Raw genomic sequence first — 27104 nt, forward strand, 5'->3', positions numbered from 1 at the left:
AATAAGGGCTATACAAGTGTTCATACTGGGTAGTTTATTTAGTTTTAAAAAAATTATCCAACGATTTACAGACCACTCTTTCCCCATGTAAGTCAATGGGAAAAAGTGTTTCCGGGCCTGGCAACCAAAAGGAAGTGTAGTACCGCCGTTTGGCCAGCACGAATATTTTCATCTGAGTCCGGCGCACTTCCTGGGGGCTTGCTCCCACCAGGGAAGCACGGAGAGACGCAAGGAAACCACGAGAAGCAGGGAAATTAGTTTTAAGAGCAATGGGACGTCCTTTCCTCCGGAGCGTCACGTGAAGCGACCTCCGTTTGTGATGACGCCGCACAGCTGTTCGTCTGACAGCAGCTCTGTCCCCGTTATTTTCACAAACACCCCCGCCTCTGTTAGTACACATTTACTGACACAAACATTTGTATCATCTGTTGTAGACCCAAATACATTAAATAAAATAAGAACTCATTCTCAAAAAAGATAAACGCCATTCTTAAAATGTATAAACGAACAATAGTTGGATTAATATTGATTAGAGTGCACAATAGAAATAAAATAATTCAGAGAAGAAAAAGAGATATGTTATCTATCAAAACCCAGTTAGATTAACATTCATTAATCATTGGATTGCACACTTTGTTTGTGTGGATATGTAGCAAATTAACATGTTAAATAGCACTTAATGACTGACTGAATGGAAATGACAATAAATGAAAATGTAAAACGAAAAAGCGATCATGAAAATGTTTCCAATAAATGAATAAAATAATTTCTGACCACTTTGTTGTTCAGATATATCACATATTTGTAACTGAATGATGCATTCATTGAAACAAAACACAGTATAAACTGAGGAGTGAGTCCCGTGAGTTTCATGTGTTTCTTCACTCCGCTGGGAAACTCTGCTCTCATGTCAAGAAGCATCAGATCAGTGAGCGATACACAGTAAGGGGGCGGGGAGAGTATCTGAGGATTTCACCGGAGGATGGTCTGGTGGTTCCTCGGTTATCGCTCCTCCATTATCGCTCCTCGCTCCTCGATCCTCCGGCAGAAATAAGAGCCATGGGACGCTACTCAAGATGGCGCAGACAAATCAACTTCCGGTGATACCGAGGACCGAGGAAATGAAAATAGTCGACCTGAGAAGGACCCCGAGGACCGACGAAATGAAAATAGTCGACCTGAGAAGGACCCCGAAACGTCACAGATTACCAGTCATGCCGGGCTGTCAGAGCAGAAGTACCCGTATGTGCACTCAGAGCATGCGCAGTTGAGTCGCCCCTTAAGCCCTGCCCCCGAGAAAGCAGAGCCGTGTGTATAATATATCACTCAGTATAACAGGCCTACATTACTCTATTTGCTTTAGTTTAGTAGATATCTACAAAGAGTCGATATTTGTCAAACCATTTAGTGCTTCACATAATAAAATACACAATGGCTGTAGCCTGATATATGCTTTAGGAGCTGTAGGTGCGTGTTGTACAGTGTGTAGGTGCGTGTGGTACAGTGTGTGTGTGTGCGTGCGTAGATGCGGCAGACAGACAGGTCTCAGTTGGTCCGTAATTTCATTTCCTCATTGTAGCGACCAGAGGGGGGGGGGGGGAATATCCAGTCTCTGATAGTGTTACGTTATTATGAGAGTGCTCTCATACTTGTTTGATTCTGAAATTGTATATATTTATATAAATATATACCTATATATGTGTGTGTGTGTGTATGTCCGCATCTATAGCCTGTTATTGTCTCATTATACCGCACTGTGAATGAATTAAAAGTAAATATACAAGTCATCATGAACACAGTTGTCATCATTAATGGACGTCTCTTTAAAATGACTGCTCAGGAGAGGATTTCTCATTTCTCTAACCGCCTGCTGCTTCCCCTCCTTGGCTCGCATCTCCTGTGGGCGGGGCTAACACGAGGATAGGAGTCGAGGAGGGTAATTAGTGAAATGAGAAAGGGCCCTGGACCTTGAGATCTTCTGCATCCATGGGGACAGTAGGAGTATTCTCTTTAGGTCACGCCTGGTTTCAGCTACACATTTAACAACCGTAGGCCCTAAGTATTTAAATAAAAGCCATTCAAGTGCATGTCCTGGCTAGTTGATTCGAATATATTAGAAAATATCCCCTTATTCACAGAAGTCAAGAAGGAAGAACAGAATGTTTGAGCAAAAAACAAAGACATTTAAAAAACAAGGCTGGACAAGGAACTACTGTGCGATTCTTTGAAACTGTAGTTTTATTGATGAAACGCCAATTGTCAATAATTCTACAATGATGCGTTTGGGCTTGGCTTCTAGGCCAGCTCCTCTTCGCCTTCATCTTCAAACTCGCCCTCCTCCTCAGCAGTGGCGTCCTGGTACTGCTGGTACTCAGACACCAGGTCGTTCATGTTGCTCTCAGCCTCTGTGAACTCCATCTCATCCATGCCCTCGCCGGTGTACCTGAAACAAGGAAATATTACTCACTGCATATAACTTTCAATCTTTCTTGACATTTATTTGGCCAAACCATTCATCTTGAAAAAAATGTAAGGTGATCAATCCTCTATCACTCACCAGTGGAGGAAGGCCTTGCGGCGGAACATGGCGGTGAACTGCTCTGAGATTCGCTTGAACAGCTCCTGGATGGCCGTGCTGTTGCCGATGAAGGTGGCGGCCATCTTGAGGCCACGGGGAGGAATGTCGCAGACGGCAGTCTTCACGTTGTTTGGGATCCACTCAACAAAATAGCTGCTGTTCTTGTTCTGCACATTCAACATCTGCTCGTCCACTTCCTTCATGGACATGCGGCCTCTGAAGATGGCGGCTACCGTGAGGTAGCGGCCGTGGCGCGGGTCACACGCTGCCATCATGTTCTTGGAGTCGAACATCTGCTGGGTGAGCTCAGGAACCGTCAACGCCCTGGGGCAAGACAGAGCATCCAATAAGATTTATTTCAAATGCATTTGTAAATGGGATGTTTTCAGTAGTGTCAAATGTAATCGCCTTAATCTTGCATTAATTTGTATTTTGGTGTAATAAAAAAAAATGCTTGACAAACTGGTAAAAGCGCAATGCATGAAGCTTGTTCCAGTTTCTCTCTTTGTTTGCATTTTCACTGTGGCACAATTCAACAATAAAAATCAACGATGGAATTACGTAAGGAAAGTGAAGCCAGACTTGTTTGCCTTAAAGGTCACCTATCATGCTATTTTTAGGCAATAGCATAGGTCTCAGATATATAAGAAACATTAAAAAAACATGTCTATGAAGTGTTTTGGTCAAAATACCAAACAGATCACCCATTCTAGCCATGCATCATATCCCTCTATTTCTCTCCCTATTCCAAAAGTGCTGATTCTGGGTATAAACAGGTCTTTCTTGAGAATGAGACCCTGTGTCTCAATGAGATTTTTACCTGTATAAATAAAGGCTAAAAAAAAATTAGAGGCTCATGCGGGACCTGGCAGATACTGTCTAAAATGCTGCGGTGATGAAACACAAGGATTATTAGATCAAGGATTATTTCTGAAACAGTATGGAGCTCAAAGGCTTTCTCTCTTGCCGGTTATACACACACACGCTCTCCAGTACAGGTTAGCTCTGAGTGTTAGCGATGCTAATGTAAACACCAACCATATTACGTCCAAGACAGTCGGGCATTGTTTCTGATAGCAATGTTTCTGATAGTGCTGTGGGTCCGCCGCCGATTTGACGTCATATCGGCAAAATAAAACCCTCTCTTTTCCTCCGTACCCAAATCTCTAAAAACGGGGCTACAACGGAGCTGATCCAGATTTGCGTCCGATATGACATCATATCGGAAATGTGGGCTGGCTTTACACCCACAGCACTATCAGAAACGTTGCTATCAGAAACAATGCATGACGTGTTTTGGACGTAATATGGTCTTTGTTTACATTAGCAAGCATCGCTAACACTCAGAGCTAACCTGTACTGGAGAGAGTATGTGTAAAAAAGCAGGAAATTAAAAAAAAGGAACTCACCTTGTGGTAAACCCACAAGAGAAAAAGCATTTGAGCTCCATACTGTTTCAGAAATAATCCTTGATGTGGTTTGGAACATGATATGGCATTTAATCACGGCAGCATTTAGCTCAGCCGCGGCGCCAGGATTTCAATTGTGGGTGGGCCAATGTAATTTCGGCTGGGCCTGTTCAAATGTTTTCTCGCGATTTTTGTTAATAATCTAATAAAAATAGGCTATGCCTAGAATGACATTCGTGTTTACTGAGAGCATAGTCGATGTGTTTCCAGTCCTTGTAACCATGGCGACTGAATGTATCTTCTCCGCCGGCCCCGCCTCTCTCTCTAAAATGCCGGCACATTTTACAAAACACACTGTCCTTGCTAATGCTATACTCCAAGAATGTGTACTTGTCATACCAGTGGGCAGCGAAGCTCCTTTTCTTTTGTCCGAAAAGTGTCTGAGGGTACTTTATGAGCTTTGGCTGTGTAAACCTGAACATCGATTGTTGTGACATCGTTAGTGAGCGCGGTATGTTTTGTGTCTGTCCAGTCCACTGTCCTCCTTCGCCTGCGCGCGGCCGCGAGACGTTCTACGATGCGTTTGCTCCCGCGCTTCGACTATGAGTTCGGCCTGATTACGTTAATTAATGTTGCTTTTAATTTTTTGAAAGGGAAACACATGTTTGCTCTTATTTTATTATTTAATTGTTAATTTTGATCAAAAATGTTGGAAACTATATTTTCGCCCAGTCATTTTTTATCAATGAATGGGTGGGTAACGCCACGGCTGATTTAGCTGTATCTCATAGAACTCTGAGCAGGCATAAGCTCCCCCTCTTTTTTTTTTCTTCAAGCTAAGGACCCAGAATCAGCGTTTCTCTAACAGGGCTGAAAGAGAGGGATATGAGGGATGTCTAAAATGCATGATCTGTTTGGTATTTTGAGCAAAACACATCATAGACATGTTTTTTATATATATATATTTGTATTTATCCGAGACCCATAATATATGCCTAAAAATAGCATAATAGGAGATCTTTAATTTAGTTATGGTCTCCAGATAAATTGCTATTCTAAATGCGTTTCGTTGACAGCCCTAGTTAATTTAGTTTCACACGTGACATTTGTTATTATAATGCTACTACTGTTTTTATGACTGGTTCTTATTATATTAAAGGGGACCTATCATGCAAAATGCACTTTTGTACGTCTTTTATACATGAATGTGTCCCCGGTGTTCCAGGGAACTCACCAAGTGTCAGAAAACACAACCCTCTCGATTTTCCTCAATACCCAAATCTCTAAAAAAGGGGCTGCAACGGATCTGATACAGACTGATCCAGATTTGAACACTTCTATGTCGTCACAGAAGTGGCGCTACGGCTATTGGGCCAACTCTCCACCTATCAGGGGAATGTGGGGTTGGGCCACGGCCGGCCATTGCCGCTCGAAAGCGCTGGCGACGCTGTAGTACATATGCCAGGCATGGCTAAAATGCATGATCTGTTTGGTATTTTGAAACAGAAACGTATAAATATACCTTATATAGGTATGGCCCTACAATATATCATTTAAATATAGCATGATAGGTCCACTTTAACTAATGTTATTACATGGCTTAGTTGAATACTCAATTCTGATTGGTCAATTCAGAACACCTGACACGTTGTTAATCCAGTAGAGACAGACCGCTGTCAAGGACTTATTGGCTGTTGTTAAGGACGCTCACATCTGCAGAAAGAAGTCCGGTCGATTTAACTGTATACAGTTTGGCTCGAACTGGGACAAGAAAACAGCGGAGAAGTAACGGGGCAGAAACCCTCCTTTTTACTCAACGGTCCAGACATAGACATCAAAACATAATCAGTTGCCAGTTACTTTGGCATTAGGGCAGGGATATCTAGATACTTTCCAAGGTTTGACATAATGAATTGTGCTACTTTTAAAGCAAGCAACGATGTTTTCAAATCTGTGATCAAAAAGGTCTGCAAAAACACTATCGAAGCAGTTTCTGCCGTTGCTACGTAGTTCAAACAGTAACAACGGACAATTTTTCTTAGCGGATGCATGTCATTTAAAAATCAATACTAGGCATTTAATTTGTTGCCTTTCATTTGCACTGTCCTTTTGCTGTTGTAAAAGCCCACCGCAGCGGGACCAATGAAGGATATATGATTTTTACAGCTATTCAATATTTTTGTTTTATTTACTACAGGAAGAGAACCCTTGCAAAATGTTATTGTAACTCTGTATAATGACAGTAAAAATACAGCTTGAGGGTTTGACAGTCTCTCTACCTGTACTGCTGGCTGCCTCGGCTGGTCAGGGGGGCGAAGCCGGGCATGAAGAAGTGCAGCCTGGGGAAGGGCACCATGTTGACGGCCAGTTTCCTCAGATCAGCATTGAGCTGGCCGGGGAAGCGCAGACAGGTGGTCACCCCGCTCATGGTGGCTGAGACGAGGTGGTTGAGGTCTCCGTAGGTTGGCGTGGTGAGCTTCAGTGTGCGGAAGCAGATGTCATACAGCGCCTCATTATCAATGCAGAAGGTCTCATCTGTGTTCTCCACCAGCTGGTGGACGGAGAGGGTGGCGTTGTACGGCTCCACCACTGTGTCTGACACCTGGAGTGAGAGGAGGAAGAGGGAGCAGCATTATAGCAGAAGTAAGATGAGAAAAATGGTTAATGTTGGAGTATTTTGGTGTATTATAAGCACCTTGGGGGAAGGCACCACGCTGAAAGTGTTCATGATACGGTCTGGATACTCCTCTCGGATTTTGCTGATCATCAGCGTGCCCATGCCTGAACCGGTCCCTCCACCCAGGGAGTGTGTGAGCTGGAAGCCCTGCAGGCAGTCGCAGCCCTCCGCCTCCTTCCTCACCACATCCAGGACCGAGTCCACCAGCTCGGCTCCCTCAGTGTAGTGACCCTTAGCCCAGTTATTACCAGCTCCGCTCTGGCCTGTGTCACATGCAAACACACAACTCTATAACATGTGGCGACACATCCTAAATCTACTAAATATTAGGGCTTCGTTATAATTGCAAACACAATTTAATGTCAGTGAGCAGTGCATACACAAGGCAGCAATACAAGAAAGGAATGATAGTTCTAAAGTTCTACTCTCCCAACAAAATCCAACTTTATCAACCCAAGTTTAAACTCACAAGAATTGTTTTACATCCTTACCAAAGACAAAGTTGTCTGGTCTAAATATCTGGCCAAAGGGACCGGACCTCACCGAGTCCATGGTGCCGGGCTCCAAGTCCACCAGCACTGCCCGGGGGACATACTTTCCACCTGGTGATCCAAACGCAAAAGAGACAAATTATCTTATTTTGTTTTTATTTAAATTGAGCATTATTTGTACTTTTTCGATTGCTACATTGTTATTCAAACAAAACCCTGTTCGTCTTTATTTATGTTTAATAACATACTTTGCCTTTGAAATTATGAGCAGACACCGCAAAAAACATATTGTAAGCTTAATTATTATATAATTTGTTTCATAATAATCACAGGAGGCGTGTAGCAAAGTGGGTTGTGCGTTGGTGTTCGGATCAGGGGGTCACAGGTTAAAACCCCACTGCAGTCAGCATGTCGTTGTTTCCCTGGGCAAGACACTTCACCCCAAATTGCTCCTGTGGGGATTGTCCACAGTATTGAGTATGTAAGTCGCTTTGGATAAAAGCGTCTAACAAGTGACATGTAATGTAATAATTGTTGTAGGCATGTTAATACAGTTCAGTGTTCTTACAGCAAACGGTTACAATTAATAACAGAATACAAACAAAGTCACTCGCTAATTCATGTATATTATAATAAGTTAAAGCTGCATTGTTGTTTGGTTGTTTGGGACTATCGCTCGACTCCACTTCGAGCGATAGAATTACTAACAAAGAATTTCTAACAAAGCACTTATATACTAATAAAGGACTGGCTTATCTAAAGCCAGTTGAGTAGCACTTCAAATGTTTTGGCTCTATGAAACCTGATGTACTTATATGATTCTGTTTTCTTCAAGTTTGTATCTTCTGGGTCGAATGCACTTATTGTAAGTCGTTTGGATAAAAGCGTCAGCTAAATGCAATGTAATATTATTATCTTGAGGTTTTGTTGACTTGTTGTCGTATCCTGGAAATGGCTACCAAAGATAGCTCGGTGCTAAAGCAAAGCTAACCTGAAGCCTCGTTGTAATACACGTTGATGCGATCCAACTGCAGGTCGCTGTCCCCACAGTATGACCCAGTCGGGTCGATGCCATGCTCGTCGCTTATGACTTCCCAAAACTAGAAGAGAATAAAACACAACAACGGTGAAATTACCTGATCATTTGCATGACTTCGCTTGCCAAGATGTAGCTATCGATAGCATTTTTGCTAAGTATGCTAACCGGCCCGCCCAAACTAAATAAAACATCCGCCATTTTATGAATGAGTTAAGAATTCACTTTGAAACCTAAACTACTATTACCTTAGCGCCAATCTGATTTCCACACTGGCCTGCCTGGAGGTGCACAATTTCCCTCATTTTGGTTGAATTCAAAAATGTCAAACAACCGAAAAAGACAAAGGCGTTGCTCTGTAGTGATCCAGCTACGAACTAACCGGAAAGACGGGAGTGTTGCAATTTAGCGTTTCCCGATTGCTCCAAAAGAAATCTACCGTTTCCCAGATTGGTCCAAATGTATGTCACTCATGCTCATCAGTCATCTCATTGGTTTAGAAAATGTGGTGTGGAGTTTTGACTGGTAAGGGCATAGATATATATAAACTAGATGACTCACCCGCGCTGCTGGCCAATGGAGACCGACGTTGCCACATGGCCGCCATCTTACTATTTAAATAACCATAGCTTGCTCAATTTTCAACCAATTTTCAAACGGTTTGGTTTTTTATAAACATCAAAGATGTAGTTATGATACTGCATACTTATAATCATGGACTTTCATATGAAAATAACATTAAGCAGATAAAGCAATAGCTATACACACACACACAAGGTATTTATATTAAATATTTGCCGGTGTATATATTTCCATTTATTTTATTATATTGTTAATATTTAAAATAAATTATCAAATTAAAATATATTTATATTTTATATATAAAAATCGGTCTCATGTTAGCACTCTGTAAGCCAAGAGTTGTTAATTTAGCAATGCCTTAGCTTGAAGAACAGGGACACAACTAATGACAATAGCATATGGTGGTATATATTATTTAGATATTCACACCTTTATCAGAAGAACCAAACCAACATAAAATGAGCTCACTGACAGGCCAGTTTATGTCAATTATTTTTGACATGAGATGTTCATATCGTCCTAGTTTAGTATTTAGTTTCTAGATTTGTTTCTAGATTTGTAAACAAATCCAGAACCTTTGAAATACGTTACCACTTCACAGCACGGTGCGCTGAGTTCTTGTAGTCGAAAAAAGCCCAAGAATAATATTAACTGTACCCTGTGTCCTTTTGTGTCCTTCTGTAGTCCATTTACTGTTTGTCTTGTCTTACCCCGGCTGATATCTCACTAAATTCACTGTTTTAATTGTTCCCTATATTGCCCCTATGCCCTGTAAGGTGTCCTTGGGTGTTATGAAAGGCGGCCCCCCAAAATAAATGTAGTATTATTATTAAGAAGAACAACTTGGTGTGGTGTGGAATGGATGTAGGAAGCAGGGGCAGGTGGGGAGAGATGGGGCGTTTATATATATATCTATGGGTAAGGGCGTGTCAATAGAGTGGCGAAGTCCCTCCCCTTCCGGTGGACCTCCATGGGACCTTATTTCGGAAAAATTATGTATTGAAGTCAATAGCCGCGTTCACACCAAGTACTTTCCTGTACTTAGTTCCGGCACCAAGAGCCCTGGCGCTTTTAACCCCAGGGCACTTAGTACAGATCGCGTTCACACCGGAGTACTTTTCCCTGAGGGAAGATTACAAGTACAGTAGGTGGCGGTAAGCACCTTAAAGTTGTTTGCAATCCGCTACAAAACAAGAGAAGAAGAAAAACTTCCCGCGTATACTGTCTGTTGTTTACCTTCCGACCTCAGACATGATGGAGATGGAGTCGACTGGAGTTGTGCTGTTTGTGCTCATGTTATACAGCTTTGTAACTTCGTTAATGCGACCAGAGCCTGAGCCTATTAGGCGTCCGACAAAAATCCGGAGCCGCCACACGTCGAATGCTATAATCGCAAAGTTTCTTCAGCATCAAAGGCAGTTCAAAAGCTTTAGGAAAAGGATTGGCCGACGGAAAGCACACATGATTGCCATGTTTCACCGTAGGATGGCTGATACAGGATCTGTTTAATCGCCATGTCGGTTTTCTTTATTGCACTCTCAAGACATAACATTAAATAGAAATATTTTAAATGTAACTAAAGTGTCAGTTGTACATGTCAGTAAACATTGTCAATATAAAATAAAGTGTCAGTTGTACTATATAATAACAGTAATAATAATATAAAATAAACTGTCCCAGGTGTAGGGATAGTCTCAGCAGCAAACCCACCTTTATTATATATCTTCCTGAGACCCACTGCATCCGTCTGCCATAAACACTATGCAAACATACATGTTAGTTTTGGCCCATAGTGGACTCCATTTAGGTCAAATAATATTTAAAATGATATAAATTATCATATTTGTGTATGTGCCCCTGCCATTCCCCCACAAGGTTGCAACATTGATGATAAATAAATGACAAATAAAGCTTTGCCAGTTTATAACCGATGAAACATGATGGTATCAGAATAATCACTTACATGTGATGTATAGGATGCTACACAGGTCACTAAAGATAAAGTGTCAGGAGAAATAAGCTTAATCGCCATGTCGGTTTTCTTTATTGCACTCTCAAGACATAACATTAAATAGAACAATTTTAAATGTAAATAAAGTGTCAGTTGTACATGTCAGTAAACATTATATATAAAATAAAGTCATAACAGTAATAACAATATAAAATAAACTGTCCCAGGTGTAGGGATATTCTCAGCAGCATACACACCTTAGTGCAACGTTGTGTGTCGTGTGTCAGTATTTACATTTACAAAAACTATACTAAATAAACTGTTATTAAATGCAGTTTGTCGCTCATCCTGCCGCTGCGCCGACGCTTCCTCATGGCGCAGCGCCCACACTTCATCCTGGTGCTGCTGGCGCTCCATCTGCTGCTTGAACACTTCTGCCTGGCGCTCCATCGAGGTGAGCATCTTGTCCTCCGTTTCCTGGGCCTTGGTGAACAGCACCATCTGATCTCCACGCAGCGACTCATTCACCACGGCACGCCGGTCCTCCAACGCCTGGGCGATGTCAAAGAAATTCGCATCCCGTGTCCGCTTTCCTAAGAGGGGAAAATAAGCAAGATACAAGATCTGTTTAGTCGCCATGTAGTTTTACAACATACTAGGAATGTTTTTTTGTATTTTCACAAATAGAATTAAGGTTTCACAAATCTGAAACTGTGTTCTAAAGAATCTTTTGACTCTCTGGGATAATCCAGTCCAGATTTGATGAGTCTAGGTATAGTGGTTTTAGATCAGGACCTGGTCTAATGTGGTCCAATGTGGTCTACATGTAAAAAAAGCACTGAAATCTCCCTTTTTTGTATTTTCACAAATAGAATTAAGGTTTCACAAATCTGAAACTGTGTTATAAAGAATGTTTGGCCTCTCTGGGATATTCCAGTCCAAATAAATCGGCTATGCAGCGATTCAAGAGGTTCAAACACGGAGGATTGTTCCTTTTTGAAGAGTGCTTCATGTATGCTTGAACTTTGTTTAATGTTGTTGAGGCAAGTTAAACATAAAATATGATGAATATTATGAAATAAACATGATTGTGAACATCAGTTCGATGCGTAACGTTCTTTCAAGACAAAGTTACAGTGTGTGTACCTTTGCGTTTGGTTGCTGGTAAGGAGGACGAGCTAGCGCTGTGATCTAGAATGCAAAGCTCGCTTGTTTCCAATCCCGAGAGTTGTCCATCCTCGCCTGAAACACACGATTAGTGCCATGAGTTAGTGAAGCAAATTACAGAAACACTGCACAGTTATTCACAAGTCAAAACGTTTTCAGAGCGGCCGAGAATATCTAGCTAGCTAGATGTAGCTAGCTCGGAGCCTAGCATGGCTAGCTTGATCTACTGAGCAAATAAAAGTACATCTGAGACCATTATTGTGCAGATTAAAACCCCAGTGCATGTAGTTGATTTTACCTTCGTCGTGGTAGTCATCGTTGGCCACTGAATCCGCCGTTTGTAGTCCTGCCTGAGTTTCTTTATTTTTAGCCGGTGGGGCTGTGGACAATTCCCAGGTCGAGTGAAAGCTACCGAACTGGCTTCAGTAGCATTCCCTGGGTCGCCTCCTCGGCGTAGATCTCCAGAAGCGCCGACACCTCCTCATCATTTCTTGATGCTTGCCATAACTGCTTTCAAAAACAAACACAACGCACGGAGCGTTGTGTTTTTGTAGCGAGGAAAAAACAATGGCGTCTCCACACAACATTTTCAGAGTTGTACGGGCGTGGTTTGCAATTCGCCCAGCCAATCAGCACTGGGGCACTTTTGGAGCACTTTTCACCCACAGAAAAGTACGCTCTCTGAGCTGGCTCTAAAAATGGGGGTAAAAGTACCCGAGATTAAGTACGATTGTTGGTGTGAACGCGACATAAGGGGTACTCACGGAACTAAAACGCGAAAAGTACGGTGAAAGTACTCCGGTGTGAACGCGGCTAATGGAGAGAGAAAGATTATCTTTCGATCCCGTTTGAATTGTGCCACGAATTACACATATGATGTTTGTCAATTTAAAAGATAATTTTGCAAGTCAAAAAAAAAAAAATGTGTCGTAAAACTGTGAAGTAACACATTTGTTTGTGTGAAACGCTCAATGAACTACATCTCTGGTCAACAACACACGTCACCAAGATGGCCGTCACTACTGTCTTGTCAACAAAACGATTGACTACCCTCACTATCACCACAATGAAACACATCCTGAAGAATGTCATGCAAAGCTGCCTGCCTGCCTAACATGTTGGGTTACTTAATGTTACTTCGTGTTAAGGCTAATAAAAATGACAAGGCTGTAATGCTAACTAACGTGCTAGCTACTAGCTAGCTTGATCCAGACACTCCTGGTCCTTTCATCAGACGGGAAGCGAAAGAACGAGTAAGACCCATTGCTGGTATAATAACAACCTGGTACTAAGCACACAGGCATCTTGTTAAAGTTATCTTATCTTAGCCAGCGCCATATAGATAGATTATATCTATATGGCGCTGATCTTAGCTATCTCTTATACCCCATTCACTCCAACGGTGTTTCAGGGCCGGTTCGGAGCTGGAGCTTGAAAAGCACCGGGTTTTCCTGTTCACACCGCAGCGGAGCAGCCTCTAAGCTCCGGAATCCGGTTCGTTTCGAGCACCAAAAAGTTGTCCGTCTCGAAGCAAGAACCGCATACGTCACGTTTACGTCGGAGGGGGGCGAGATTAACCTGAGCTAACAGTTAAGGCGAGTACGGCAAATAAAAGTTGTAACAAGCAGTAGTGCTGAGCAAAGTGACTAGAACGCAACCACACACTTGTAAAAAAAAAACACGCTTTATAAAGTCAGGCAACACTAACCAGGCTTCGTGTGATTCTGTTTATTTGTACCTTACTTTGACCATCCGTTCGCTGTTATTGATCATTGTGGAGAGCAGGCAGACGTTTTGTTTGTTAGTATAGCAGCTATCGGATGGAATCAATACATAGGCTGCACAGGTTGTCATGTCCGACTATCACAAGTAGAATCATAATGAAAAATACGCCTGTAAAAAGTGCCTGTAGAAAACGGCTTAGCAAGTAGTCAGTTTAGCTTCGGTTGCTATGCTAACATCACCCATGTTATACCAGAGAAACTTTCATAACAGCGTTGTGATGCCAAACAGCGTCAATTCAGACTGACACCAAACAGCGTCAATTCAGACTGACACACATTCACTTAAAGGGCCCATGTCATGGCCATTTCCACTGATCATAATTACATTGTTGAGGTATACTAAAATAGATTTATACTGTGCAATTTTCCAAACTCACATTGGTTTCGCATACAGCATCTCTGTCAAGCATGTGTATTCAGCAGTATTCACTTTCTCCACTAAACGACTCGTTGGAGCTCTTGCCCCCCCCTCCCTGTGAGCCTAGTGTGCTCCGATTGGTCAGCTCGGCCACTCTGTTCTGATTAGTCAACCACCAGAGATGCTGCGCCCATGTCTAAACGGCTGCTCTCAGCCGAACATCAGTCTTATCATGGCGTCGGTACAGCCGTATATTTTATATACATATATATATTTTTAACTGTTGTTATAGAAGAGTGTGACGGCCCCAGGGCCTTTGTCTTACGATGGGGTGGAGCTGAAGAGGCTAATCAGCGCGATCACGGACACCTGGCCGGAGCCGAGGTGCTAGCCAGCTGCCGGGAGTCACACGGCAGCCTCTCTCTCCCTCCAAGCAGCACAGCAATCCTCTTCCCTGACCACGTATCTCTGCATTTACCACAATAAATGTGCCGTGGTTTTGTAAACTCGTGTATGTCTCCTTGTCTTTCCGTTGTGGCCTACGAGCCGGTCATAACAAAGAGTAAGTTATTTTTACCCGTTATAAACTACTACTGTTTGATGAGAAATCAAATCATGGTTTGCTATATATAGTATTTCCATTAAACTTTATTTTTAGAAATGTACAAAATGAACGTAAATATACATATATACACGGTATATCGTCAATTACTCCCCGTTGTCGGCATCTTGCCTATAGCAGCCGGGGCTTTTTAGGACGAGGCCTCAGTGTGGTAGTCCGGTCCCCGTCATGTATTGTCCGGCAGGATCTGGCTGGACGAAATCAAATGCAAATCACAAAATATTAGAGAAACTTAGTTGTTTTAGATTCGTTAGTAGTAGTTGTGGTAGGAGTGTGGATCTATCTAATCAATCTAATGAACAGCTTGCCAGCTAATATGCTAACCTAGCTTTGTTTACCTTGGTAGCTAACGTTAGCTCGGAGGAACGGCAACTATAATGTAGAGTAATAAAACTACTATGAACAAAAGCTAGTGGTTCATATTAGGCTACCAATAACGTGTTTATAATTGCAATGTTATACGGGTAGTCTGCTACGTTCGGTCATACATTGTAACGGTCATGAATACATTGTTTTGCGCTAGCATACAGCTAGCCTCGTAGCTATACATGCAGTATATGTACTGTCACAATGTACGGTAAATCACCCGGAGTATACTGTACAGTGGCGAGCCGTCAGGGCCCTCTAGGCCCTCTGTGAGGGCCTAAGATATTCCAAAAAATAATATTTAAAAACATTAAAAAAATATATATTTTTAAAAAATATATATTTTTTTTATATTATTTTTGTTATATTTTTCATTAGTTTTACGGAAAAAAAACTTGATTTAATAAAATAACATTTCCAAAGAAATAAATCCTTCGAATCTGCCTGTTCAGTCTCTGTTTGAATGTGAAGGGTTACATGAAAGAAGGTCTGGCCCTCTCTGCGATTCACAGAGGGCCCGCTATAGAGTGGCGAAGTCCCTCCCACTTACTTCCGGGGTATGGGACCTTATTTCGGAAAAATTATGCATTGAAGTCAATGGGGAGAGAAAACTTATCTTTCGATCCCGTTTGAATTGTGCCATGAATTACACATATGATGTTTGTCAATCTTAAAAAATCATTTCCATGTCAAAAAAGTCACAGTTTGTCGTAAAACTGTTGAAATATAAGACTATGAAAAATACGTAACTAGAAAGACTACAAATCCCAGAGTCGCGTAAGTGATGTCACAATTGTTTACCTCCACCATTCAGATACCTAAGATCAGCGCAATATAGATATAATCTATCTATATGGCGCTGGCTAAGATAAGATAACTTTAACAAGATGCCTGTGTGCTTAGTACCAGGTTGTTATTATACCAGCAATGGGTCTTGCTCGTTCTTTTGCTTCCCGTCTGATGAAACGACCAGGAGTGGCTTGATCAAGTTAGCTACCTAGCTAGTAGCTAGCACGTTAGTTAGCATTACAGCCTTGTCATTTTTATTAGCCTTAACATGAAGTAACATTAAGTAACCCAAAATGTTAAACAGTAAGAGTAGTAGTCATATTTCGTGAACCCTTTGAATAGTACTGTCACCGGTGTGATCATTCTATAATACACCATTTAATTCCGGGGGAGAAATGCTAACGCTAACGTTAGCATCGGCGATCTTTTCTACTTCATGCTATCTGCACAAATGGTTGACATTAAACATTAAAACGACCAGGCAGTTCAGAGAGAATCAAAGGAAGGCAGGCAGGCAGCTTTGCATGACATTCTTCAGGACGTGTTTCATTGTGGTGATAGTCAATCGTTTGTTGACAAGACAGTAGTGACGGCCATCTTGGTGACGTGTGTGGTTGACCAGAGATGTAGTTCATTTAGCGTTTCACACAAACAAATGTGTTACTTCACAGTTTTACGACACATTTTTTTTTTTTTTACTTGCAAAATTATCTTTTAAATTGACAAACATCATATGTGTAATTCGTGGCACAATTCAAACGGGATTGAAAGATAATCTTTCTCTCTCCATTGACTTCAATGCATAACTTTTCCGAAATAAGGTCCCATGGGGCTCAACCGGAAGGGGAGGGACTTCGCCACTCTATAGTAACTGAACGAGAGAGTAATGTCAAATGACAGTACAATTGACCAATCATATCTTCCCTCTAAATGGGTGGGTTTCATTATCGCGGACTTTATGACAAGTTCCGCCCGCTGTGAAACTTTTCTTGTTTCCATAGAAACAACAACTTCCTGTCAACAGCGTGAACTCGCCTTCAAAATAAAAGCATGCCAAATTATACGTAAGACATACAACTGTAACGAAAGTAACAAACACAATGCAATATCATTTTCAATGTCAAAGAACACAAATTGGGTTCACAGGTGTTGTTTTGTGTGGTAGAGGGTCGCTGTCATTGATGCGTTTTGCACCCTGGGCCGTTGTTTTGATATTCCGCTGAAGTATACGCTGTGACGTAATAACTATTTTTTTTCCTTTTTTTCGAGGGAAGGGGTGGGGGTCAGAGGGCCTAGGTATAAAGCTCACGGCTCGCCACTGATACTGTATGAGTATTCCATGTGTGTGACTGCAGACATTCTCCTGCCATGACAAACATGTAAGGCCATCTGCTGACATTGTAGTTGATATATTTAAACGCTAGCAACGTAGCATCACAAAAATGTTTTTCCGACCAAACCTAGCTCTAGCTCTAGCTCCGTGTGTTAGATCGGTTGCATACACGCTACGCCAGCTATAATGTAATTACGTTTCGCGACTGACCGCACGGCAAATCACCCGGAGTATACTGTCAATAGGTATTTTGTGTGTGAATGCAGACATTCTCCTGCTATGAGATACATGTATGCAAGGCCATCTGCTGATATTAGAGTTGATATATGGAAACTCTAGCAACTTAGTTAGCACAGTTAGCACTGTGTCAATGGCTTAGCAGTCCAACACAGTTTACACATTTAAACAGTCTTGTTTGATAAATACACAAATAACAATGCAAACTTACAGGTTGTGTACCCGGATCTTCCCCTGCTCCAAACGGTCCAAACAAGCTGTGCATATCCGGCCTCAAACTGGGCAATGTTTTGGAAGCTTTCGTCTGTGAAATGCCGGTTCTTCGAACCTCTGGAGGAACACGCCGCTGCTGGTGTGGCCATAGCTCTTCGGGATTGGTCCATTTCGTTCCGGGTACCGCATGACATCAGGCGGTACCCGGAAGAATCAAATGGGCAGTGACGTATCTCCAACGAGGCGTTTTGGGGAGGTATTTTCTGTGTTAGAGTTTTACTCGCTACAGGGTGTACTTTCAGGGTTTTGACTCTGCACACCGTTTACATGCATAAAAACCTTCATAACACACAAGGGAACGGGTAATAACCGGAAAAGCATGACATGGGAGCTGTTAGAAATTAAAATCAATGTTTTATGGCATAATTTAGTCTAAAACATACCGTCAGTTTAAAAGCAGTCTTATGAAGAACTCATTGATTCCAGTATTGTGTTCACACCTTAAAAGGTGTGAAAGGAGGGATTGTTAGAAATTAAAATCAATGTTGATGTGGCGTAATTTGAATGAAATACACTGTATTTCATTTAAATCTGTTTTATTCTGAAAACCGAAGATTCACATGTGACTTCCGGTTTTTCTGCTGGTGAATTTCGTCATTTCCGGTTAGCATTAGCTTGTGGCGAAATGCTACGTTTTCAAACCGTGAATTGAAGGTGAAATAACGTGATGTTGTACACTAAACACCCTGAGTTTAACACTCATTTATTGACGCTGGAATGAGGTTTATTAGGGAATGTTTAGATGACCACAGACATCAGAGTGATGTAATTTAGCAGCAGAAACCGACAGGATTTGCATTGGACACGCCCCCGTCGACGCCGGCCAATAGGAGAAGACTACAGGTCTGATTTTAAAATTTGCATAATTTCTAATTTACTTTATTAATTTCTTATTAAAAACTTAAAAAACTTAAAAAAAAGTTAAAAAAAAAAAGAAAAAGAATCCCAGATATTGAAGTTAAGTTCGGATGACATAGGATATTTTTTATCAGGACAGAAGGTACTATTCAGTAGATTAGTGATTCATCTTTGATACATTTAATAACTATATCCAACTACTTAAGAAATATGTCACTAAATGACACTAAGTTAAGAGCATTCTCAATGCCAGGCTCAACTGCAGATATTAAGGAGAGGGTAAACATCAGGTCAGATGCTATGACAGCGCCAAAAGCTAGACAGAAGACATGGAACAGAATAGAGAAATTGTTCGAGCAGTGGCAAACGAGAGGATTGATTCCAGCAGATGATAAACCTGGACCAACGAAAGCCCATAGAAAAGCAGTAGTTGAATATGAGAATGGAGAATACCTACAACAGCAAGAGGCATGGATCAAAGCTGGACGACCCTCGTGGTATGGACCTGGAAAAAGCGCTATGAACAAAGCTGAAGAAAGAAAAGCTAGAGTTACAAGTCTGATACTCCATCTAAAATATGCCAGCCAGGGATTGACAACAAGCTTACATTTGGTAGAAGCAGCAGATCTGCCAGTAAATGAAGACACAGCAGAAATAACAGAAGAGGCTCCAGTTATCCAAACTCCAAAGCAGTATCCAAGCCTGACCGAAGTGCCTCCTCCCGACATATCAGAGAACAACCCTTCTCACCAAGCATCAATTCAAGCCCCAAATGTGAAAGAATTGGCGTATGAGGTAAGAATCCTATCCAGTGTCAACCAGCTAATGGAAGCAGAACTCATCAGAGAGGAAGAGTTCAAAAGAAGAATGGAAGCAGAACGCATCAGAGAGGAAGAGTTCAACAGAAGAATGGAAGCAGAACTCATCAGAATGGAAGCAGAACTCATCAAAAGAATGGAAGAAAGACAAAGACAAGAACAAGAAGAAAGGAAAAGATGGGAAAAAGAGCAAGAAGAGAAAAATTACCGAACTGGTTGCTCTCCTGAACCAACACATTCTGCAGATGAAAGATTCCAAGAAATTAAGGAAGAACGACAAATAACTCAAAAATGGGGAGAATCTCAAACAAAACGCCGAACAAATTACTCTCCTGACAAAGACTATTCCAAAGGAGATGAAGATGACGACGGCAGTACACAGTTTGTAACCAGTAGACACTCCCCCTACCAAGAACAGTCACAGCAACGACGCAGATTTGCATCTCCCTCAGAGAACAATAGTAGGGACGAATACCCTGGGACATGCCCCAAAGCTGGAAGAACCAAGACCAGTGCACATACCTTCATGCCATTGATAGCGGCTGAGAGAGGAGGATTTGACTACCAACCATGGGCTCACAGGGACATGGAATCATTAGTGGCAAAGCTACCTCCACTCACCCAAGGAGGTCAGAAGTGGGTGAAAGATCTGGAGAAGTACACTGTCCAAGACCACCTGTGCTTGGGAGACATGAGGGCACTGCTTAGACGGATAGAAGGCAGACTAGAGGCAAGAGCAGTAGATTTCATGGCCAAATGCACCAACTCTCCAGATGACACTTCATTCAACAATATCAGGTCGAGCTATTGGGCTGCTATTCGTAGCATCTACCCGACAACACGCAGTTTACACGCCCTCAACAGCCTGAGAAAAGAACCGGGGGAGGACATGCATACCTTCCTGAAGAGATGTGAAGGAGTGTGGGAGGACTGCACTGGAGAACGACATGACGTTTCTCCGGCTGTCGTAATGTTGTGGAAGAACGCGGTCATTAAAGCCCTTCCCCGATCAGTTCAGGTATGCCTGGAAGCCGTGGTGGGATTAGAAACTAAACTCCCAGAAGAATGGAAACTACAGCTCATTCACCACGACATGACATACCAGGCAACACAGAGGGAAAATGACGAAATGATGAAAGCACTAAAACTAAGACTTTTGAAGATGCAAGTAGCTGAAAAAGATGCCGAAGCTGAGAAAAATGCAGAAGCTGAGAAAGATGCCGAAGCTAATAAAAACAAGAAATCGACAAAGCAGATGGCCATACTAGCAGAGAAGGCAGGGGGAACACCTCCAACAGTTCAAACTCAGGAAGAACCAAAGAATCAAACACCTGCATATCCTCTTACCCAAGTACAGCCGCAAGCACAGGTATACCCTCCCATACAACAAAAGGGACAATGGAGAGGAAAGCAATGATCAAGAGGGAGAAGGGATGATGGCTGCTTCATATGTGGTGATTGTAGACATTTGGCCAGAGATTGCCCCACTCAGCAATATCCACCACAATGTAGCCCCTCACAATACATAGGAGAACCCGTGTTGGATATTAGGAAAATTGAGGCGGAAGCATATGCCAAGTCCATGAAGAATATTTCTGTTGGATCAGGTGATTGGGTGAAAGTAAAAATCCACAAGATGAACTCATTGCAACCTGTCTGGAGTGGACCATGGGAAGTTGTAGAACGCACTGCAGATGCACTCCGGATCAGAGTTAACAAAGGAACATGTTGGCACTTTCTTGCAAATTGTGTAGCCGTACCGCCACATTTCCAGAAACGGCACGGCAGTTAGAACTGATTTTGGAAAAACTGGTACAACACAAAGTAATTGAACATTTTTAGGAAAGGCACCACCAGAGAAAAAACACATTTTTACACTCAAACTATTTCCAAGTCATAGACAAGGAATTTAGATAATATAAACTTAATGTTCACCAAAAGTAATAAGTATAATAGAAAGTAGACATGGGCTTACACTTGAGTCAATTTACATTACTGTGATCTGATTAGTGTCCTCTGCAGGTTTTTACTGTTCTGAGAAACAGTGGAATTACAATATTGGAGAAAGTATGGAGATGTTCTTTGGTAGTGTGGGGAATGTGATGCTTGAAACATGTAAGTATTTCAATTTATAGGAGAAAATGGTTTCTTGAAAGAGTTATGTTGGGTAAATATGTAACAATGGTTGAAATAATTTTTAGAAGGAGATTTTGTAATAACATTAGTAGACATTAATTGTGTTGTTTAGATGGCATTTAACAACTAAGACAGATAGTATGATTAGAAAAAGACAGAGTGGAAAGGGTTGAATTTTTTTAACCTCAGTGTGCTAGACTTCCTATAGGTAATGCGTCCCGAGACCTGGACTCCCCCTCTGAGTCAGAAAGGCTACGACCCCGACCCTCCAAGCTGACAAAAGACCTAACCCAACAGGAGACTCCTCCTTCTCCATCGAACAGACAGAGAACCAGAGCTGAACCAACAACAACAACAAGACTGCAGCCAGAACTGCAGCCAGAACTAACTCCACCTGTGGCATCCAGAACCAAACGGCATGCTGACATACAGAGAGATACTCATCAGTCCCTCAGACAGGACATGAAGTTCCAAGCTGAGCCACGAGATTTGGCACAAGAGCAAAGTGTGGGACATGAGAGCAGAATCCGCCCTCCATAAAAACAGTAGAGAGACTGTAAAGGAGGAGATGAAATGCAAAGCAGTACAAGAACAGTGGCATGATGTGGGCTGCAGATGTAACCGGGCCAAAGGCTGCCTAAAAGAGTTACAGCCGATGGATTCAAGAGCTGATGGACTGAAGACAGAATCAGAGGAGTTGGCATGGTCGATTGGAAGTGAGGAGGCCGGGGTCACGGCTTGAGAAAACCAGGGGAGGAGAACAGGAAAACGGGAATGAGTGAGTTTACACATAAACACACTTATTCACAAAACGCACATAAAAGTGACCACATTTAAAGAACTTGAATTGACTTAATAAATACGTAAAGACAAAAAGATGTATTAACCATGAATTAATCAATTGGTAAATTAAAATAGCAGTAAAAAGGAAACTATTAAAAGTAAAATGAGAATCATCCTAAAACACACTGAGGGATAAAGGGGGAGACATGATGGAAACATTCACTACGCTTTAAGCAGTGGGTGTTTTGGAGTACAGAGTAGAACTATATTCTTCAATCTTTCCATCGTGTTAACAAATTGTTCGTTAAGAGATTCTTATTCATGTGTGAATAAAGTGGTGATTTAATTTGTTACAATATTGATCTACAGATTAAAGGGATAGTTTTAGGAACCACTGTATAAATTCAGACAAATCTTTATTTGTATGGATAATTTTAAAGGGAGAGCTAGGACCAAGCCAAATATAGTATTCCAATCTAAAGTATTGATTTCACCATTGTGGCATAGTTATCACCATAGGAGGGCTTTAAGATGGAAATATGAAATGACTTCTGTTTTAAATCCTTGATGAAGGAGGGAGTAATTGCTGCATGTTCGAACACCCAAGGTTCCACACACTGCTAAGGGGATTAACATTGTTTTTTAAGTAGACCAGAAAAGGGGTTTAAGTGACATTATAAGGAGTTATGAAATGCAGAGCTACACAGATCCTAATAATGTTTTGACTCAAGATAATAGCCACATGTACATAAGTTTCTGAAATAGATATTTTAGACATTTTAATACTAATTAGGTGTAAATAAACTGCAGTAGTAGTACTATAAGGAAGTGAATTTTGTACCAAATTTCAAGAAAGGTGGGAGGCAGAAGTCCCAATGAAAAGTCAGAACCATCTTGAAAATCATAGTTGAAATCATGAATGAATAAGGAATGGCGTTCCGCATATGACATATTTTTGTAGATAAAGGGTACCCGCCTATGCTGAATTACCTCTGAAAAGACTCTGCAGAGCACGACATGGCCAAAAGACCGAGACCAAATGACCTTTGACCCTGACTGACTGTGTGACAAAAGCACTGTCAATGACTGACTCTGGGGTGTACCTGACCGAACCTGACTTGACAACCAGACGGTATGAGTGTGAATGAATGCCGGCATGTGATCAGTGTAACTGCATGATTCTAAAACAATAACTAACCAAGCATGTTTTTGGACTAACACATTATTTTGGAGCTCCAAGGGAAACGAGAGGTTTCCTATAATTCCACAAAAATGGGAAACCGCACATGGGACCCGTTTCTAATCTACTTGATGATATTTTACTCTCACAGGAGTTGGCGTTTTGCAAATGAAAAAACTCAAACTATAATTTGAAGATTCTGTTTCTTTTAGGACTGAAAGATGAAGAGAAACATTTATTTTCACTGAGGTGATAATAATGGATGTAAAATTGCTATGTCCCTAACCAAAATGTAACTGAAAGTTTTCTTTCCTCCCCTCCCCATTTCAGGATTTTGTTACACATGAGTTCATGTGTAAAAAGGGGGAGTGTGTATAAATGTATAATGTATAACGTCAACATGGCTGTCAAATTCACAATTTAAATTTTTCTTTTAGGGATTGAAAGAAACCTTCTGCCCCAACCTAGATGTTCAAACTGAGCATTGAATGATAGTTTTAGAATTAACCTGCTCCATATCTGGGGATAAGATACTCTTTGATGAATGTTGACATGTTTCTAAATATTGATTGCATTTTGAACAGGTAACACAGATGCAGTGGCCAAGGGGCTACTGTGAGAGATGTAATTCCAGAATGGAATACCAAAGAAGTTGACCTGTGATAATGAAACAATTTTGTAATATTTTAACAGACATTAGAGTAACTGAGGTTTGAAATATAGAAAGAACATATTACAGTTAAGCTAAAACATAGTAATGTAATGACACAGAATTTAATTTAGACAACATCTTGTAACTAGCCTGGTAAAGAAATAGAAGTAAAAGCCATGGACTTTATTGTTTAGGTCATTATGGGGATATACATTGAATTTATAATAGAAAGACATTTGATGACAGTATGTTGGAATTCTGTATTCATTTTTCAGCTTGATAATAGACAGGTAGAAGCAGTATTGCCAGGTGCAACTGATGGGATTTCTGCACACGAGCCAAGCAGAGAATGACGTACCTTTTATAGGACAGATACACTCAGGAAACCACACTCTGACAGCATTATGACTTCAGTTGTTTTTGAATCCATAATGAAATTGTATTACATAACGTTAGTGTGTGTCTTTACCACAAACAGGAATAGTTCATTGTTATATTTAGATTTGAAAAAGATTACAAGGATTTTAATTAGGAACAACACAGATGCTCATCAGACATTTCGAGCTATTGAAATATGTTATTTAGTTCACCATGAAGATGTTTTATTTTGTTTGTAACATATGCCGAGTATTAAGATTCAGATATCAGCAGGTTCTGAATTATTATTCCTCTGTCCCACAACCAACAAGAATGTGGATGGGGAGAACTATATCTGATATAACCAGCAGAGATTCCTAAATCACACCAGAGACACAGTAAAAGGATGACACAAACAGTCACATAAAAACAGACCGATAGAATAGCGCTAGACATTAGTTGAAAAAGGGAGTGTGCAACACTGAAGAGGATAGGATTGTTTAAATAAAGAGTAATATTTTCAGATAGTTTTATCCTTATATTTTGTGAAAGAACAAGTGCCTTTACACCAGATACAGTATGAAGATGATATATATGATGTGAAAGGAGGGAGTTCGACGTTTTCCATACCAAGCTAATTGCTGCTATTTTACGAAGTGATATTAAAGGTTTAAGCTAGAAGTTATGCACAAATGAAAAAACTTCGCATTTATGATGAATATGTATTGTTACTATTTGTATTTTCTACCCTTTATGAGTTATGTACTATGCAAAGTTCAGATGAAGAACTCATTGATTTCAGTATTATGTTCATACCTTAAAGGGTATGAAAGGAGGGATTGTTAAATACCAAGCTAATTGCTGCTATTTTGAAAAGTGATATTGAATGTTAAAACTAGAAGTTTAAGCACAAGGGAAAACTTATGTTGAAGACCAACCGAAGTATTTTTTGTATTTTTGATGACGGTTATTTGAACCATTCCATTTTGATAGTATGTTTTTGATATGAGTTATGTACTATGCAAAGTTCAGATTAAGAACTCATTGATTTCAGTATTGTGTTCACACCTTAAAAGGTGTGAAAGGAGGGATTGTTAGAAATTAAAATCAATGTTTTATGGCATAATTTAGTCTAAAACATACCGTCAGTTTAAAAGCAGTCTTATGAAGAACTCATTGATTCCAGTATTGTGTTCACACCTTAAAAGGTGTGAAAGGAGGGATTGTTAGAAATTAAAATCAATGTTGATGTGGCGTAATTTGAATGAAATACACTGTATTTCATTTAAATCTGTTTTATTCTGAAAACCGAAGATTCACATGTGACTTCCGGTTTTTCCGCTGGTGAATTTCGTCATTTCCGGTTAGCATTAGCTTGTGGCGAAATGCTACGTTTTCAAACCGTGAATTGAAGGTGAAATAACGTGATGTTGTACACTAAACACCCTGAGTTTAACACTTATTTATTGACGCTGGAATGAGGTTTATTAGGGAATGTTTAGATGACCACAGACATCAGAGTGATGTAATTTAGCAGCAGAAACCGACAGGATTTGCATTGGACACGCCCCCGTCGACGCCGGCCAATAGGAGAAGACTACAGGTCTTACCCGGGAGACCCAAGAAGGATCTCTCTCTCTCTTTGCCCCCAGCTGACCCGGCGCCACGGGACCAACAGCTGGCAGGGGAAAAACCACCAACGAGCACATTTCTTTTGTAAACCACCGCATCTTTTGTGTAATTAAATGCTGTTAACTTGTATAAGCTTGCCTTGACTCTGTTCAGTCTCTCCTGCTCTCGGGGTTCAAGAATAACTAACAGAGCTTTAAGGGGAACTGGGGATATGTATCAGCTGCTTGTGTGACAGTCAGACAGTGAATACTTTAGAGCCGTGTGAGCTAACCCGGAGCTAACGGGAGAATACACTCCCGTGGAAGAGCAGCCAGCACTGCAGCGGTCGGTACATGCCGCTGAAACACATTAATAAACAATGAACCACGGCACTCTGGAGAAAAGTATAAGGTTGGAGAAGTCGTTATTTAATTTAATCTGGCTTCGTATGATTAAAAGCACCACGATCATCGACCCGACGCAGTCCCCGGCCCGTTGTTGTTGTGAGCTCCGTTGGGGAGAAAATCAGCGACGTAAACTGTGACGTCATGATGCAGCAGCGGCAGCACCAGTCGGGCTCTGAGCGGTGTGAACAGAGCGGGAGCTGAACCGAAGAACCGGTTCTGAACCAGAAAACCGGAGGAAAACAATTGTGACATCACTTACGTGACTCTGGGATTTGTAGTCTTTCTAGTTACGTATTTTTCATAGTCTTATATTTCAACAGTTTTACGACAAACTGTGACTTTTTTGACATGGAAATTATTTTTTAAGATTGACAAACATCATATGTGTAATTCATGGCACAATTCAAACGGGATCGAAAGATAAGTTTTCTCTCTCCATTGACTTCAATACATTATTTTTCCGAAATAAGGTCCCATGGGGCGGAAGTAGATGGGCGTGACTTCGCCACTCTATTGAAGTCAATGGAGAGAGAAAGATTATCTTTCGATCCCGTTTGAATTGTGCCACGAATTACACATATGATGTTTGTCAATTTAAAAGATAATTTTGCAAGTCAAAAAAAAAAAAATGTGTCGTAAAACTGTGAAG

The 27104-nt window shown here is 41.1% G+C and overlaps 1 protein-coding gene across 1 annotated transcript; it reads right to left on the reverse strand.

The window, feature by feature from the left end:
- Positions 1–2210: 2210 nt before the first annotated feature.
- Positions 2211–8634, reverse strand: LOC117486728 (tubulin beta-1 chain-like). Its single transcript, XM_034135252.1, has 7 exons — positions 8440–8634; positions 8147–8255; positions 7156–7266; positions 6683–6927; positions 6267–6589; positions 2558–2902; positions 2211–2443 (listed from the first exon to the last, which is right to left on the reverse strand). Exons 1-7 carry the CDS (start codon positions 8494–8496, stop codon positions 2296–2298), a joined length of 1338 nt encoding a protein of 445 aa, XP_033991143.1. The 5' UTR covers positions 8497–8634; the 3' UTR covers positions 2211–2295.
- Positions 8635–27104: the final 18470 nt, after the last annotated feature.

This window comes from Trematomus bernacchii, unplaced genomic scaffold, assembly GCF_902827165.1.
Source record: "Trematomus bernacchii unplaced genomic scaffold, fTreBer1.1, whole genome shotgun sequence".
NCBI lineage: Eukaryota > Metazoa > Chordata > Actinopteri > Perciformes > Nototheniidae > Trematomus > Trematomus bernacchii.

Bases quoted from the DNA above. Each gene is read 5' to 3' on its own strand.
- LOC117486728 (XM_034135252.1), bottom strand. From the start codon at position 8,496: ATGAGGGAAATTGTGCACCTCCAGGCAGGCCAGTGTGGAAATCAGATT. The intron at 6,590-6,682 runs GTGCTTATAATA...CTCTCACTCCAG, and splicing joins GCGTGGTGCCTTCCCCCAAG to GTGTCAGACACAGTGGTGGA. The intron at 2,903-6,266 runs GTAGAGAGACTG...GTCTTGCCCCAG, and splicing joins CGAGGCAGCCAGCAGTACAG to GGCGTTGACGGTTCCTGAGC.